The sequence below is a fragment of the Vigna angularis genome, chromosome 1 (genome assembly GCF_016808095.1).
Source record: "Vigna angularis cultivar LongXiaoDou No.4 chromosome 1, ASM1680809v1, whole genome shotgun sequence".
Taxonomy (NCBI): Eukaryota; Viridiplantae; Streptophyta; class Magnoliopsida; order Fabales; family Fabaceae; genus Vigna; species Vigna angularis.
The window spans coordinates 10,993,051-11,012,218 of NC_068970.1; the positions used below are offsets into that span (position 1 = coordinate 10,993,051).

At 29.5% G+C, this 19,168-nt stretch overlaps 1 protein-coding gene and 1 long non-coding RNA gene across 4 annotated transcripts; one reads left to right on the forward strand and one right to left on the reverse strand.

Annotated features, from left to right (window-relative positions):
• The first annotated feature begins 7,488 nt into the window (after nt 1-7,488).
• LOC108346728 (synaptotagmin-5) lies at nt 7,489-17,876 on the forward strand. Of its 3 annotated transcripts, XM_052871594.1 has the most exons (12): nt 7,489-7,918; nt 8,004-8,049; nt 8,138-8,258; nt 8,978-9,099; nt 9,615-9,716; nt 10,228-10,302; nt 12,559-12,638; nt 13,012-13,162; nt 13,257-13,487; nt 14,369-14,665; nt 14,741-14,854; nt 17,515-17,876. In XM_052871594.1, the coding sequence occupies exons 1-12, from the start codon at nt 7,704-7,706 to the stop codon at nt 17,659-17,661; spliced, it is 1,701 nt and encodes a 566-aa protein (XP_052727554.1). In that variant the 5' UTR covers nt 7,489-7,703; the 3' UTR covers nt 17,662-17,876. The 3 variants fall into 3 exon arrangements, with proteins under 3 accessions (XP_052727554.1, XP_017441278.1, XP_052727555.1); XM_017585789.2 differs by lacking the exons at nt 7,489-7,918; nt 8,004-8,049 and having other exon boundaries at nt 8,202-8,317; XM_052871595.1 differs by lacking the exons at nt 7,489-7,918; nt 8,004-8,049; nt 8,138-8,258 and adding an exon at nt 8,829-8,852.
• LOC128194962 (uncharacterized) lies at nt 7,688-8,127 on the reverse strand. The gene is made up of 2 exons (XR_008246439.1): nt 8,004-8,127; nt 7,688-7,918 (listed from the first exon to the last, which is right to left on the reverse strand). It is a non-coding gene; the product is annotated as an uncharacterized LOC128194962 (long non-coding RNA).
• Nucleotides 17,877-19,168: the final 1,292 nt, after the last annotated feature.

Below are 19,168 nucleotides of genomic sequence, written 5' to 3' on the forward strand. Positions count from 1 at the left end.
TGTACTTTTAATATCATTAGCCTAATATTTATTTTAATATTGGTGCAATTGTTGTACAACATATAGTTTTGCAAAAGGATTGGCTTTAAAATTTGATTTGTTTTCTCATGCGTAAATTTAATTTATTATGTTTGCAATATTGAATATTATTTGGAACAAAATTTAAATACTTACTGTTATTATTAATGTTACAAAATAAAAACAGATGCAAATTAAAAAAAAAAACATGTGTTTTATATTTGTGATTCAAGTGGAAAAAGAAAACAAGATAAACGTCACGTGACAAGTTGTTTCACGTTAAAATAATAAATGTCAGATATGAAACATAGATTCAAACGTCGGATTCAACGATGTAAATGACAGTTAAAAAAAACACTCATAAGGTTAGGAGCTTATGGTCCACGAAAATTTGAATCATATCACTTTCGGCTTATTCAAGTTCGACCCACATGCCACTTAAATTAAGGTGTCTGGCATGATGTCTTGATGCTTCCAGTGACGTGTCAAAAGTTGGAAACATAGTACACTTGCACATTCTCGCTTCATAAGAAATTTGATTAATTATGAAATTATGGATTGTATTTTTTTAAATGTAATACACTTTTTAAAAAAAATTGCATAAAGAAAAGTATAATCAAAATTTTGAAAAGAGAAAATACTTGAAACTTGAGTAAAATGGTGAGCTTGGTGGATGTCAAATAACGTTACGAGAGTATAAAGATATATATACTTTATATGAAATTAAATTAATAGTCAAATAAAAAAAATATATTACTAAAAAAAGTAAAAGTTTACACTGTTGAACTTAAATTGTGAGTGAAGCATTTTTATTTGAAAACAATAAAGAATAAATATTTTTTAAATTCATATTTTACGCGTTATTATAAACTTTAAGGTGACAATTTAAAATGCAACAATTAGATGTCACTAAAAGAGGAGTAAAACATATTATGGAAATAAAAATAATTAATTACATGCCTTAAAAATTATTAAATTCAATAAAATAAAAGATTGTGTTTCCTAAAAAAATAATGAATTAATTACGTTTTTTTATCTTTAAACAATCAATAGATTTGAATTTAGTTTATTTTTCAAAATTTGGTCTAGTTAATCCGTATCCTTTTAAAATTCACGGAATAAATTATTTTGTTTGGGACAGTTACAAAATATTTAATTTAAAGAGTGAAATTTATTTTTACTTTATCTTCTTCTTTCTCAAGCTAGGGTTTCTCCCCCAATCTCCATGAAAGGCTTATTTTCCATCATCCACTCATATTGAAAGGTGTTTCACTTTTTCTTCAATCGCGCACAAACGAGTATGGCAAGGTATTATTTATTCACTTATGTCTCTTTCGCTCGTGAAAACAGTGATGATAATAATAATAATATCAATAATCATAATATTATTAATATAATAATAATAACATAATAATGATATTATTAATAATAAAAATAATAATATTTATAATAATTATAATTATAATAATACTTTTTGTAATTTATAAAAACAATTTTTTGTTCTTATATATATATATAGTTAGTTAGTTTTTATTTTTTATTATATATATATATATAATAATAATTATTATTATTGTTATCATTGTTAGTATTCTTATTATTATATTATTTTAATTTTAAATAACAATTTTAATTTTATTTTAACATAATTTTTTATTATTTATACTTAACTTTATGTCATATTTATACTTAAAGGTAAGGTGGTAATTATATAATTTTAAATGTATTTTTTAATTTATCATACACAAATTTTCATTAATTATTCTTTCAAATTTCTTCATTCATCCCTTCAAATCTTTTAATCCAAACAACATCACAATTCATTTGTCTTTTTAAATCCAACCACTCACTTTCTTGTAAATATGTAATCCAAACACTAACTTTGTGTTTGTTTTTTGTAGATGAATTTTTCCTACTCACAAAATAGAGATTGCTCCACTCATTTACATAAGCGAATTTTGAGGTGACATCCGAGAGTAGATTTGTGGGAAAAAAGAGATAAATTATCCTTGCATATACGAGGAGATAAGAATAGGAATCATGTTCATCAATGTCATTTTACATAATTATCCACTTTTATTTTATTTTCACATACCAAGGTGGTGTGGGGATACTCAACAGTGTGCGGTGTTGTTGAAGGAAATCTGTGACAGTAAAAACTTGTTGATCCTTAATGTGGTCAGTATTCTATAAATTTTAAATTTTATGTTCACATATAAAAAATTAACAAATTAATCAATAATAATAATTACGTTATCATATTTATTCTCAAAAGTGATAGTCATATAATTTTATCCAATAATTTTTTTTTAATTTATCACACCTATTACATCGTACACAAACTTTCATTTTACTTAAATCACATCGTCTTTATCTTAATTCAAACAACACCACAATTATCTATTAATCTCATCAAATTCATCTACGTACTCTCCTTAAAATACTCACCCCAATCCAAAAGCGAAAGTGAGTGAATTTTGAGATAAAATTTGTGAAAGTTTAAATAATTTAATTCATATAATAAATAATTTTTTTTAATAAATTAAAATATAAATTTATTAGTTTACCTTATGTAAAAATTAATATATTATTATCAAAGTAAAAATAAAAAACAAAACCTATTATAATGAGCATGGAATAAGCTCTCATGTTATAGAATGGGTTTTACAATGAGCATGAAATTAGTTCCCCAACTCCCATGATAGGTTACCCCAAACATTCTTCCACCACCAAAACTCATTCCTCCACCTTCGTAGTTTCCCAACTCCCATAATACATTTTCATTCAACCTCAAATCTTTAAATTTAAACACATGATTTACTTGTAAGTCTGTTTTAAACAATTCATTCCAACAGTAAATCTTGGAAACAAACACAGCCTTAATGTTTTTACTATATATCTTCCCTATATTACACTTATATTTTGAAAGAATAATAAGAGGCATGAAAAAAAAAGAGAAAAAAGAAAAATAAGAAAGGAAAAAGGTGAAAGAAGAAAAAAAATAAAAGAGTACACACACATATATATATATATATATATATATATATATATATATATATATATATATATATATATAATACGAGAAAGAATTATATTTATGAAATAATCAATTATGAAGATAATTCATTAAAAACTATTACCTTTTTATATATTCTTTTTCTCTTTTCTTTTTACTTCGTTTTCCATCCGACAAAAGTTACTCTTCCTTCCTTTAACACCTTTGATGTCCACTTATGATATTTATCTGTATTTTTTTTTATATATAAACTGGTCCATGTTTAATTAGTTATTAATATATAGTTCCACGTTTGGTATGGGTTGGTGATCAATCAGACCAAATAGTAGGTGAGAGAGGTTGGAGATAATAAAATTGTAATACAAGAGAATAAGATAATGCAAATGATAAAAAAAATATCTTCATCTAAATATTTCTAAAATCTCATTATAGAAATAAGGTGATAGAAGCATAAGGAATAAAATATAATGACGAGGATGTGAGATATGTATCTGGATATTAAATCAATCAATAATAAAATGAAAATAGTATATGAATAACGCGTAAATGTCATATTTATAATTTGTTAAATAGATTTTAAGTTTAATTTAATTATATAAAATTAATTTATAAAATGAAATTTATATTAAATTTATACACTGTATATAGGTTTTAAATGTGATATCACATTAAAAAATAGATTTTAAATGTAATTTAATTTTACAAAACTAATAAAGTTATATATTGTAATTTTATATATTGTAATTGTTGTGTATCTGAGTTTGAGTCCAAGTCTCACATTGGGTAGAAATGAGAAAGTAAAGCATTTTATAAAGGTTAAAGACACATTAATTTATTGTCTTAAGATTTTGGGTAAAGAGTAGTGTCAATTCTTAGTTGACTCTAATGTTATTGGTGTTTGTGCAACCCACAGGTACACCTCTCCTTGATAGACCCAACAATAATTTGATTTTATTCCCATAAAACTTGCAATCACACTGAATTATTTATTAAGTGTGTATTTATATTATTTTTCATCTGCATCACATGCTTATCACTTTTTTTTAAAAAGTTTAATCATATGATATTGTGTTCATGTATAAACATGTCCTTCAAAAAAAGTTGGTTAACCATTGAATGTTTGTATCAACATGTTCATCTTTTCACAATCCTTGGTAGCCTCCACCTTGTAGATATTTGTCTTGTATGGAGTATGATGTGCTTTCCTGGTTAATATTGTAACCCAGATGTTGTTTTCAGTTTAGATCATAATCCCTACATTTTGTTTTGTTTCTGTATCTTTCAACTGTGTCAATTTTGATGTTAAATCATAACTTTTTTTTCTTAATCACACTCATTCTTTATAAAATTAAACCATATTTAAAAGTGGCTACTTAAGTTTTCAAAGGCTCATCAATAGAGATAATGTCCCTCAAACTCCTATCAACAATATTTTCTATAAATGTAGCAGCATACTTATCTTGTTAACTTAAAGAGAGGAAATTGGACTAATCACCAATCCAAAAATGAGAATTTAAACTAGGATATTTGTTCACTATCTAACTCCATCATGTGAAAAAGCATATAACTTTAAATGTCAATCTTATCCTTCTTAAAAATAATTTTCTTCTCATTATTCTAGATAACTCATATTAGTTATATATATATATATATATATATATATATATATATATATATATATATATATATATACTTTTATTTTATTTTTAAATTTTTTAAAGTTAAATATTTTTTTCCTTTCAAACTATACCAAGTAAATATATTTTTTTCTCCAATTATATTTTCATTAATTAAAATTATTTTCATGATATCATAGTTTGCACCAAACCGTAATGTAATTATTTATTGTCGAATTCAAATTTTGCATGTATAGTTGTATTAAAAACTCTATTTTTGTGGGCACTTTATTTTAATAACTACAATCTTATTTACATTAGGATTTATATATTGTGAAAAATATGTATTCAATTTAAAAAAATAGTTTGATCCCTTTAAAATGGATTGATTAAAAATAAGTTATTATTAATACCACTGGCTATAAAATAAAATGATTTTTTTAATATGGATAACAGTAATAAAAAAGAATAAAACTATTATTTTATATATAAGATATGTATTACATTTTTAATAAAGGATGTTCATTATATTTAATATTTCTATTTTTTTAATTAGTGTTCTAATACATCAGGATTTATGATGTTTAAAGATGACTTTTTGAATATGTATATTTTTTTGCTAATTTATTAAAGAGTTTTTTTTTTAGTAAAAAATATCTGAGAGTTACACAATTTACTATTCATATTACATATTTTGAAATCTTAAATATAAATTATTATTATTTGAATATTTTTGGCTAAAAAAGTTCAACACATTCTTATCATATCATCTAAGAATATATTTTGTATTATAATATCTGTGGATGATTTGATAGTGAATTATATAATAGATCCAATGAATTTTACTAAAATATACTTTGATATAATAAATTTAAGTCTAATTTTTTTATAAAATTAATTTATAAAATAAAAATTATTTCATTTTTATATCAATTGTAACATAAGTTTATCTCTATATATAAGATTTTAATGTTAAATAGAAATATAATACAACAAAGATATAAGAATAAAGAGAGAAAAAAAAGACATGAAAAGGAATACTCTCAAATGTATTTTTCTAAAAACATACCCATGATTTCTCCTATTATTAATGGTCCCAGGGCTAAAATAATTTGAGAATAAAACAAACAAGTGAATAGGATTTAAGCCCAACCCAGAAACGAACAATGTTGTTACAGTGGGGTTGAGGACCACACAATCATTTTGTCTTCTGTACTGAGCCAACTATTTGATTAATTATATCAGATATATATACTACATTAAAATACTATTTCTCCTTAAGAACAGTACAAATATGAGCAAAAGAATTTCAATTACTTCAATGAGAACTTTCATCACAAAGCACGTTAGAAACAGAATTATAAAGACCTTAATGAACTTAATTAATAAAAATGATGTTATAACCCAAAGTTAAGCTAATTACCTTTCCCTTGAACTAGTACTTTGTTGTACATTAGTTATTACTTTTAACTTTGGAATTTCCCATACTTCCTCACTATGTTTCTCATCCATACTTTTTTTCGAAAACACATGACTAAAAGAACTTTTCCTATGCTCAAATCATTTACATAATTCATTGTTAATATAGGTTACTTTCTTTCCTTCTTCTTCTTCTTTTTTTTTTAAAAAAAAAACATTGTTAACAGTTCCTTGTAGGTATATAAAAAATTCTCTATAAAATTTGCATAAACACTTAAATAAGTTTGTTCATAAAATAAAATAAATTATTAAAAGAAAATTTTAATGCAAGCTGTACTACTGTTTTAATCTATGTGAACTAATAAATTAAAATTATTAAAAAAATTAGGATTAAAATGATTTCTAATTTATTAAAAAAATTAGGATTAAAATGATTTCTAATTGATTGGAAAATTGAAAAACTTTATTTCATATTATTGAAATTGTTTTTAATTGATTAAAATTATGATAGCAATAAAACACCTTTTACAAAAAAAAAATCATTTCAAACATAATTTAGCTTTATGAGTTTGGAATATACAAACATAAAAATATTTTGCTCAATTGTGATTAATATCATTTGTTGGATTTGTTATACTTAAAAGTAAAAATAACTCAAACGTGTATGTTTATAACTTGATTCAATGTTTATTATAAAACAATTGACACTACTTACTTGTGATATTTTTTTAATATATATATATATATATTAAAAAAACTTTTTTTTTCATAATTTTAATTCAACTATAGTCTTAAAATTCATGCCTTATTGATCAAGAGGTCAGGAGGAGAAATATGATGAGCAAAACTAACTCTATGAAATGATGTAATTTTGATAAAATGTTTATCACATGTTTGCTTAAACGTTTACATAACTAGTCCCATGATTTGATACAACAAAAAGTGTAATATGGGAGTTACAAAGTTCATACACATACAACCAGTCATGGTGTGAAAGAAGGAAGTCCACATGAAAAATAACATTGAATATGAACATCTTACTCACACAATTCCATTTTGAATACAAACTGATACTTTTTTTTTATAATATTTAAAGAATATATCGTTAGACAAAATTAATGTAGTCATTATATAAAACATCGCTAATTTGATCAAATAAGGATATTGCAATACACCTGTCAAATTAAAAATTTAAATTTAAGAAAACAACCTAAAATATAAATAAATGAGCAAATTATATTTTAGCATTTCCGTTTTAACGTTCCAGATTCAAAGGTTGTTGTTAACGAATCTCATTCATTAGTACCTTATCCGAAGAAGCAGAACTGCCATAAGGCAACATTGGATTGGTTGGACGGCAGAAAACGAGGATTAAAACCACACTTAAGAAGTGAAATAAAAAAAAAAAAAAAGAAGTAGAAGGTGAAGTCAATGGGGTAACTCCACACTCATTTGACTTTCTCTTTCTTCAGACAAATCAAACCGTTCATGTCCTTCCAACAACCCTCAAATAATCACCACAGTAACTTGATTGCTTTTTATCACTATCAGACAAACGGTCACAGGTTCAACGCTTCTGATTCTGGTTAAACCCAACACAAGCCCACGAGTCTCACGCTTTTCACACTCTCTCGATGGGCTTCGTTTTCGGAGTGGTGGTCGGAATTGTCGTGGGCCTGGGCATCATAGTAGGCTTCGTCCGCTGCGAGAATGCTCGGGCCGCCCAACGCTCCCAGCTCGCCACCACCATCGCCGCCTTCGCCAGGATGACCGTCGAAGATTCTAGAAAGATCTTGCCGCCTCAGTTCTACCCTTCCTGGGTCGTTTTCTCTTCCAGCCAGAAGTTGAGCTTTCTTCTCTCAACACGCACTTTCTTTTATCTCCTCGTGTCAATTCGGTCTTGAACTCACGCTGTTGTGATGTTTTCAGTTGACATGGCTTAACTCGCATCTCACCAAGATCTGGCCCTATGTTAATGAGGTAGCTCGTGGTTTATGCTTCAGATGTGGCTTTCGTGGTGGTTGTTCATTTCTTTTTTGTTATTTTGTTCATGCGTCGGTTTTGCTAGGCCGCTTCTGAGCTCATAAAGACGTCGGTGGAACCCATTCTTGAACAATATAGACCCGTGATATTGGCTTCTCTCAAGTTTTCAAAGTTTACACTTGGTACTGTGGCGCCACAGTTCACAGGTCCGTTCGATCCAATTGCTTTGGATTTTTGGCAATCAGCATTTCCTATGGTGCAATTGGTACTGTTGTCATCTGACTGTGCTTACTTAGACGTATTTGTGATTTGCCTACAGTCCAAGAATTGTTTGCTTTTATTTGATTTCCCATTTTTCATTTCTTTAGCCGGGTTTGGACTGTAGGGGAACTGGCTTGCAGTGCTGAATGGAGTGGAAACCTAGTAGATGGGAAATGGGAATGCAGACAATATATATTTGCTTAATAAAACAAAAATGTAGATGAATTATCATGAATCAACTACGCTTAAAGTTCAAGAGCAGAAACATAAGTTATTTGATACTTCTATAACACGCGTAACATATTTTGAAAATAGGACAACTAGATTTCAGTTTTTTCACCAACCTTATGAGCTTTGGCCTCTGCTTCTATGACATTAAAATGGTTTTCTAATTTCCACCATTGGTGAAGCATAAAGGAAATGATAGCCTTTCCATTCTGCTTCATTTTTACCAGTTTTATTTTTCAGCTGCCCCAGGAGGCATGCCCTCAAACTCGCATCTTTTTAATTGCATGAATCCTAACAAGGTCAAACTTGAGGTTATTTGTTGTTCCCTTGCTTCTAGCTTATGCAAAAATATTTAAGTGGGTTCTTCTTTTACCCATTTCATCCTATCATTTTTACTTTATTGAGGACCTTCTGATTTGTTGATGTTCTTCTTTAGGTGTGTCTATAATTGAGGATGAAGGGGATGGTGTTACAATGGAGCTAGAAATGCAATGGGATGGGAATCCAAGTATTGTACTCGATATTAAAACTCTTCTTGGTGTTGCACTACCAGTGCAGGTACTTTCAACTTTTTACTGGCACTGCATGTCTGGTTGCTAGTTATTACCGGTATCTGGTTAGATGCTTTCAAATGGATCAGTTGTTTAGGTTATTGTATTAATTTTCTCCCTATCCTCATCTTTCAAGGCTCCAAGCCAAACTGTGCCTTTTCTTTTCACTCAAACTATTGTAAGACCTGATTTCTTCCAATTTAACAAGAGGTCTTATCCAATTAGCTCCTAAACTGAATATTAATTATATTGGATTTGTTTGTTGTTTTATATTTCATTAGTGGCACCCCATTGATAAGAACTATGAGGATAGAAGAACATTTGACTAGGTGAAGGAAAGATTGTCTTCCTCCTTCCTTTGCCATGATTATTAACATGCATAAAAAATTATTTAATGTTTGTGAGTAAAAGCTTTTTGATTTGAAATCTATAATTTTTTGCTTAAGTAATATGCATTAAGTTTGTGAGGTTTATTCTTTGAAAGAATATAGTTGATTTTGTGATCTCATACTCTCTTTTCAGGTAAAAAATATTGGGTTTACTGGTGTTTTTAGGTTGATCTTTAAGCCTCTAGTTGATGAATTTCCTGGTTTTGGAGCTATTAGCTATTCATTAAGGCAGAAGGTATGATATATCTTCTTAAATCTGTTCATTTCCTACTTTTCTCCATGCATCTACATTAGGATAAACTTTCAATGTATGTATTAGTTTTTTTTTTGTCTTACAATGGTGCCAATCACTCTCTTAGGGTTTATTTTTAATTAAAGCAAACATATGTTATATGTTTTGCAAGATGTAGACAAATAATTGGCTAAAAACTGCATTAGTCTCATGGATAAAATCTGATTGAACTTTAGATTTGTATTTAGTTATTCTTGCATACTAGGTGAGTCCACGCTCAACAGCAAGGTCCACCTTGTGACTTGATGGTTACAGTCACTAATTATGGAAATGGCCCCTGTCCTCGGAACATCTCTGTCTTCAATGTGCTCTAATACAGCCACATGCACTGCCCACCTATCACATTTCTTTATGCATGCCTGTAACACTTGTCAAGCCATACTTTTATAAAGACATTATACCTTATGCACCACATGTGATATATTTAACCATTGCAGAAAATTTTAATTTTCAGAAAAAGTTGGATTTTACACTTAAAGTCATCGGTGGCGACATATCAGCAATCCCTGGATTATATGATGCAATTGAGGTTTGGACTACTCCCACTGTCTGTTAAGGATACCTGTTTGTAGTTTGTCACGATTCTTTGCTTTAGCTTAGCATCTCTCTGACTCCGATGATGAATATGTCATGTTAATTGTCATAGAGCACACTGTTATTTGAAAGTTTTTCCAGTATTCGTGAAGAAACTTGTAACTTTAAAATATTTTTGTCTTCCAACCAGATGTTATGTTTTTTATTACCCTTTTATTTGTAGAAGCCATGATACAAATCTAATATGCAGCCCGTAATTGTCATAGAGCACACTGTTATTTGAAAGTTTTTCCAGTATTCGTGCAGAAACTTGTAACTTTAAAATATTTTTTTCTTCCAACCAGATGTTATGTTTTTTATTACCCTTTTATCTGTACAAGCCATGATACAAATCTAATACGCAGCCCGTAATTGTCATAGAGCACACTGTTATTTGAAAGTTTTTCCAGTATTCGTGCAGAAACTTGTAACTTTAAAATATTTTTGTCTTCCAACCAGATGTTATGTTTTTTATTACCCTTTTATTTGTAGAAGCCATGGCACAAATCTAATACGCAGCCCGTAAATGTTTGTTAAAAGAATTATTTATATCAGCTCCAGTAGATTTTTTAACTCTGTCATTCAATTTGTTTTTTTGATTTACCATTTATTGAAGTTTGATAGAAGATTATTTTGCATTCTTCACCATTGTTTGAAAAAAAATGGCCATAACTTGGTATTCATTTTACCTTGGTTATAAAAATGCATATTGTTCTGAAGTGAATTTTTGTAACTGAAGTTCAGCTTACTCACCAAACATGATTACTGCTAAGTATTAGTGAATAAATAAAGATAGGTTTTTATCTCACTATTTCTACAAAAAAAAATCCAAAAGTTTTTTGTGTATTAACTTGTTAAATCAAATTAGGAAAGATGTTGAATTATGAATGTGAAATTTAAATTATAAACATGTAGCTTTTATAATTGCATCCCGCTTCCTCTCCAATTTTCGTATCTTCAACTTTTTTTCATTGCTTCATTGTTAGCATACGTTGTGTTCAATTTGAGTATTAAGTTAGAAAATGTAGATTGCTGAATTCACTAGTCAGATGCTTTTTGTCATTCTGAGTTTGTGAAATCTTTTGAAATGAACTTTTAAGTGTCTATATAAACAATATTTTGTCATGTATGAGGCCTTCTATGTAATTGTTTTCATATGTAGAAACTGTAAATAAAGTCATTATTATGTTGGTTCCTCTGAGTTTACATGTACCTCTGCTACTTTAGGTGGCTGCTACTATATATATTTGGTATTGCGCTATCTTTCATATCATTTATAAAATTTATTATTGTAATCTACTCTATTTAATCTTTCATAAACAGAATAATCACCTGAGCTTATTATCTTTCTTTATGATATGAACTTTGAGAGAACCAGCTCATAATTGTTGGAGAGTTTAAGATTTATAAACCTTTCATTGTAATCCATACATACAATATAAGTCTCACCTTACAGTTGGATTTTAATCATCCTACTGTGCTTTACAGCTCCATTGCCTGTACAAATTGATGCCACCACTTGCGCCTCTTGTTTGAACTTTGAGAGACATAAACATGGTGGAAAGTGCTGATACCAATTAATAATAATTGTAAGGGTGTGTTTGTTTTAGAAAATGGATTTGAGGGAGTGAATTTGAGGAGAAATAAAGGTGAAAATGAAGTTGTTTGGATTAAGAGAAAGGTGGTGAGAAATGAAGGGATTTGAGATGAAAGTTTATGAAAATTAGTGAGTGATGTGATAGATTTGATAGATTAAAAATTATTATAAATGTTCAATGCATTAAAAAGCTATATTTTAAGATGATAATACAAATATAAGTTATTTTATTTGATTAAATCTATTTCCATGCAAATCTCTTCAATAGAGCTAAGAAAGTTGAGATGCATATTATATCTCGATTTCCGTGTAAATTCTTTTTGGTTTTGGCAATTTCCTTATCAACAGTAAATGCGTGCCTTTTCTTCGTGAGAAACAAACAGGGCCTAAGAGACCTCATTAGAGAAGCTAGTCATTGTAGTTGGAGAGCTCTATGCCTTATAAACCCCGCGTGGTCTACATTAGAATCCGATGCTTTCATACCTTGCAATTGGATCCCAACATGCTCCTATATCTTTCTTATGCCTTTTGTCCCTTTCTCTCTAATTAGATGAATTAGATAGGTTTCTGAAATTCAGATGTTTTATAATAATTAGGTCTTGTAAATTATTACAGGGGGCAATCCGTGACGCTGTTGAAGATTCAATTACATGGCCTGTGAGAAAAGTTGTATCCATATTGCCTGGAGATTACAGGTAAATCTCACAGTTTGTTGTCTTTTTCCCTTCTAGTTATTATGTTAAAAATTAGAGGGTTTAGATATAGAGGGAGGAAAAAAGTACTCAGAGTAATAAAGTTATCCATGACCCTATTTATATTAATAACGTTCTCACTTCAACAACGAAATACTTGACTCCTAATCCAAATTAAATTTATGTAATCATGAATTTCACCAGAACTAGGAAGTACTAAGAGACCATCTAAGATACTCTGTTCTTAAGATACCATAGCAAATTATGTGATAATTTGTAATTCAAATGACTTGATCACGGGACTACTTTCAGTATGATCTCAGCTGATTAAATCACTCGTTTTCATTATGAACCTCAACTTTATTTTCTTGTTCAGTGATTTGGAGTTGAAGCCTGTGGGTATATTAGAAGTAAAGCTTGTGCAAGCAAAGGAATTAACAAACAAGGATATCATTGGAAAATCAGATCCATATGCTGTAGTATACATACGACCTCTACGTGACAGAATGAAGAAAAGCAAGACAATTGTATGTTGGTTTCTTTTTCCTCTCTATATCTTCCTATGGAAGTTATTGGATTTCAGTTACGGAAGAAATAACTAATTTTGTTTTCTCCCTCCAGAACAATGATTTGAATCCAATTTGGAATGAGCACTTTGAGTTTATTGTCGAAGATGTGTCCACTCAAAACCTAATTGTTAAAGTTTATGATTCTGAGGGTCTACAGTCATCTGAATTGATTGGTTGTGCTCAGTTGCGGCTTGCTGAACTTCAACCTGGTAAAGTGAAGGATGTTTGGTTGAAGTTGGTCAAGGATCTGGAGATCCAAAGGGATAACAAGAACAGAGGACAGGTGAGAAATACATGAATGACTTGCTATGTTAAAACTTAAAAGTATTGAGGGCTAGAAGATTCTTGGTTGAGGGGAGAAAGTTTTTGTTGACAATAGAGTTTGCCTTTGAATTCCAACTAACACTATAATGCTTAGCTATTGTGTTTTCTGAAAATATGTTAGCGAAATACAATCGTTTTAGTGGCATACCTGGAGCTGGATAAAACTGAACTTGAAACACTTATTTGTCATACATCTCCTATTTCCACTTCTATTTGAAATTACTGTTTCAAATTGGTCATTTGCTAAAATTATTGTATAACTAAATATTTAATAGTCTAAGCATGAAAGCACTATACACATACGAAGATATAGGGATGAATATGTGCAAAGTGCATTCAAAAGATAATGTGGTTCCTGATGTCAAGTCAATCAAGCTTTTTCATCAAGAGGGGAAGTGCCTTAAGCTTTTGGGTAGGCTGGTCTTGTCATTCATGCTATGCCCCTGTCCAATATATGGATGAAAGAAGTGGTTAACTTTTATTTTTCGTTGTATAATATTAAAATTTAATTCCTGAAAATACTGTTCAAAGATCAAAGTTGTCTGTAGGGGGTATTGATTTGCACCCTAAGTTTTACAAAACCAACCTCTCTCTGAAAGTGTTGGTGCTTTGAATTTCATAGTTCAAAAGTACCAGTAAATATGGATTTATAATAATTCCCTACTTTGTATACAATTCGGAATTTTCGATTGTATGGATGATATAATAAATATATTTGCTTCTTTGTTAAACCTGTTTGTATTAGCTTAATTTGAGTTCAAAATAACTTTTGAAGAACGTCAAAATTTCCCTTGATTAAGTGAAATCTGTCGTGCTACATTTATTATTCTTTCTGCGTAGGTACACTTGGAGCTCTTGTACTGTCCATTTGGCATGGAGAATAGCTTTACAAATCCATTTGCTCCCAACTACTCAATGACATCTCTGGAAAAGGTTCTTAAAAATGCAACGAATGGAATAGAGTCTAATGCAAATGAAAATGCAGCTACCCCGAAGAAAAAGGAGGTTATTATTAGAGGAGTCCTTTCCGTTACTGTAGTATCGGCTGAAGAGTTGCCTGCAACAGATTTCTTGGGGAAATCTGATCCTTTTGTTGTTCTTACCTTGAAGAAAGCAGAAACAAAAAATAAAACCAGGGTATTCCCAGTTTTGTGGTTGAATTAATTATGAACATGTAACGATCTTGGCCCTAAAAGTTTGTTAATTTCTCAGGTTGTGAATGACAGCTTGAATCCAGTTTGGAATCAAACATTTGACTTTGTTGTAGAGGATGGATTGCATGATATGCTAATTGTTGAAGTTTGGGACCACGACACATTTGGAAAGGTAAAACATTTGCATTATCTTGAATTTTGTTTCTAAGATTACCTTCTTTTATTTATTGTCTTGATGATTTCAAGTCAATTAGTATTGAATTTTAACACATTATGTGGAGTGCCAATTATATATTATAAAAACAACTGAACGGAGGTTAGAAGAAGTCTATGGACGTGTCAATTTATGGGTCCTCAACTATTGAATTAATGAAACTCTTGGACACTTCTACGTTGGATAATGTGGGAAATATGAGTAAGGGGCAAAAATAAAGATCTGGGTTGTAGCAACACTGCACATATGACAAAGAGGGTAGGAAGGAAAAGAGGGGGGGTTAGTAGCAAGGATAGAAGTGAGAAAAAAGGTAAGGGAGAGAACATCAAGTCATTGAGCGAGGTGGAATGTACATTCGATCATTGTGTGAGTGAGTTCGGGGTCTTTTAGGTAGGAAGGCTTAAAACAAACACCCCTATAAATGTGAGAATATAATATGATACACCTCAAAAACTTAACACTAAAAATTTTGTATGTTTTATTTCTTTCTTTCTGAGTGATTTTGGTTCCTATAATGGGGCTTTATGTCTATCTTTTTTCGTCAATAAATATGTTTTTCTCTCTTTACCATGCATATATGCATGAGAACTATTATGTATGGATTTTATCTTAAAAGAGATTATAGTTTTACAGCCATGAGAGATTCCGTCGGGTTAAGATTCTTTTAACTAATTCACACCAGTAAAAAAATTGTTAATTTAGTTAATACTATTAAATATGCTAACAAATTTTATTATTTTGTTTTCTAGAATCACCTTTAAAATTAATATGATACTTCAGAGGATCTAAGATAAGAATTCAATAGGTTCTTAATTCTTTTTTAGTGGATAGCATATTGCCACGTATGGTTAATTACTTCAATAGTAGAATCTAGTTTGAGTTTTTAACTTAGCTTTAGTAGGTATCATTTTATCTCCACTCTCAAAATCCCTATTTTAATTTAGAAATTATTTTTAGAATAGTTGAGCGACCTTGCTTATTTCTTATGTAAGCAACTTCTATAAAAACTTTAAGTTGTCATTTACTACAATGATATCTATAAGTTGCGTAGCTTTAAAAGTAAATATAGGTATCCCATTGGAGGTGCTATTTAGTGTAACTTTTAATAGCAAACTCTGCGAAGTTAATCACTGAAATGATTATTTTTTTGATGAAATGATGAAACTAACCTTGATAATTTTATGCTTCTAAATCTTACATAAATCTCATTTTTTTTATAAATGTATAATAGTTAAATCTATTCTATTGCAGTAAAAAATTAAAATTATCATATACTTAAATTTTACAAAATTTAAAGTACCGTTAAGTAACGCAAGAATTACCAACAAAACCAGTTAAGCAATATCAAACTAATAATAATGATGATAATAATTACCTCACTCTAACAAGTTCCGCCCTGGTGACGGATTGGCTGTGTTGGAACTAAAAGAACAATTTTCTATTCATTAATTCAAGGGGAAACCTCGTACTATATTACTCCGCAAGCGAGAAACTTGTGGTGTCTGACATTAGGATATGTTATGTTATTTCAATTTAATAAAACGGATAAAATAATTTTTTGCTGATTTTTGTGTTGTTAAATTTAAAGTTTGAATTATATATTTTATCAATTTTCGTTTACATTTTTTCATTATTTAACTACTGAAAATTTGATCCATATGCATGGTCCTGAATCAAACCATTCTTCGTCGTGATGGTTTGATTCAGATTTGTTAAAAGTTATTTTCGCATTCAAATCGAACCGTCTAATAAATTTTGATCGATTTGATGAAATATTACTCGTCTATGTTGAGCAATTTCATTTAGTGCCATCACTACTGTCAAATCAATATTATCACTATTATAACTAATAATGCTATAACTTTATCCATTATTATTAGTACCACCCCCAATCATGGTACTTTTTGCTGCCACTATTATTTTTTTTTGTTGGAATTCTATGTCGATTAAGAATGATACCAGGTAATAATATATATTTTGTCTTATAACTTATATTTTGTCTCTTATCTAGATTGTGTAAGATTGAATTAGATATATATCCACTTATTAAAATTGTCATTCAAAGCCTATTCTTATCAAGTTTTCTTGGACTACTATATCGCCATTATCGAAATCCTCTCAGACCGCCCATAATATAATCCTCATGGTTACATTAGCACCCAGTCTCACTATCGAGCCTTCCCTATAAATTCCACCACTTATCCATGATGACAATTTTGTTATGTACTAGGTTTTCTGGTGTTCACAACAGTATACAGGCTTGTTTCATTCATTCTTGTTCCTACTCTTAACCTGTTTTCTTACTTTGTCCGCAAACAAGCCGTTATTGAAATTAAGATGTTTTGTCTAAGGTTTAAAAATAGGATACTGTATATTGAGTCAAAACATGTATGAAGCTCATTTTTAATTCATCCTAAAGTAAGGGTAAACTATTGGACTATGAGTCCATGAAGGGTATCATAAAGAATTAGACTAAAGTAATTTTTCTCGCTTTACAAGTCTCCTCACTATAAGGGAGTTTGTAGAACTTGTGTCATTTTGTGAAAGGTTTGAAAATATAGGTGTTTTATATAAAAGTTTAAAGTTTATGTGTGTTTTTGTTTTCGTGTGGCATGCAGGATTATATGGGGAGGTGCATATTGACGCTTACTAGGGTAATACTGGAAGGAGAGTACAAAGAACGTTTTGAGCTAGATGGTGCCAAATCTGGGTATTTGAATTTGCATCTCAAATGGATGCCACAACCAATTTTCCGTGATGCGTAAATTTCCTCACCTTCTTGCCATCGCTCATCTTCTTTCGTATCTTTATTGTAGTTATTCTTAGCCAATGTATATACTTGTCAAACATAATGATATACGAATTTTTCTATCCTATTATTATTTTCCATCAGCCCTGTGATTTATTACTATTCAAATGTAAAATCAACAGCACGTGGTTGCATAGTTGTTGTTTAACTCTAGTTTTGTTGCTTTTATTATCTAGCATTGTCAAATGTTACTAGCATTAAATGTTTTAAATAAATATGGATAAGGTGACAAGTAAATTCCACGCTCGATGATTATATTGTCTGAATCATTTTACATCAAACACTTGGAATCATGGGACGTGCCATTGAATTTAGCTTTCGAACAAAACCAGTAAGAAAAGTACATTTAGGAAAAAGGAGGAACATAGGAAGAAGCTTCACCACCTCAAATTGCATATGGAGGTCGTGTTTGATGAACATTTTGGGTTTTAACTTTCGGTGATTTTCTACAATGTTTTGACTTAGTTGTGGTGTTAGAGAATTTAGAATTGTCAATCACTAGCAGAGTTGAAAATGGATCACTTCAGCCTCGATGCTTCGTATCATATTTGAGGGTATAAAGTTGAGCATCCTCAGTATAACACCGATGCGCTTGATCTAGACGATTATCGGCTATAGATTTTCTACATTTGATGCTACGTATATGGAACCACTAATCATTACAATTCTTCCTTACCTGAAGTAATGACTTGAAATGTCACTATATATAGTCAGATAGAGGATCTCTGAAAAATAAGAATACTAAAATAGTGGATCAAAACGTAAGGGACAAAAATATCTCTAGCAAGAAGCAATTATATGAAAATATTGACTTTTTTAAATATTTGAAGGAACAAAAATGAAAGGATTCTCAACTAATGCTGAGTGTTTTGATCAAGGTCCTAGAATTAGCTTATAAGCTTCGACTAAAGAGGAATAAATTGATTCATACTAAAATTAATGAAAATAATCAAAACAAAAAGAAAGTCTAGTCACCTGGATAGTAAATCTTGAGTAACAAAATTAAAATGATGAATCGATGAATCATATATCATTTCAGTAAATATAGAACATTGAAATAACTAAATTGTTCGGTTCCATGAGTATACTATTCTGGAACCAACCTGACAAATAATAAAAAAAGTCATAATCTGACTTGTAAGTTGTAATAGATCACTACTAATGAAGAATATGATGAGAAAAAAAAGAATACACTGACCAAATAATTTTTAATGATAAAACCAAATTCATTACATTGATACATAAACGTATTCACAAATTTAAATACTTCATCCAACCATTTGATAAAATGAATTTAATTTGTTCTGTCCCTGAACCAAACTCGTAAATTTTTTAGTGAAAATTTATTTTCAAGAACTTATAGATCTCTGTCCTCTGTCCTTACTCAATTTCCAAAGTTTGAATAGAGTGAAAAATCGAGCTAATAATTTAAGAGAAGTTGATAATGTAAGCTTTTGTTGATG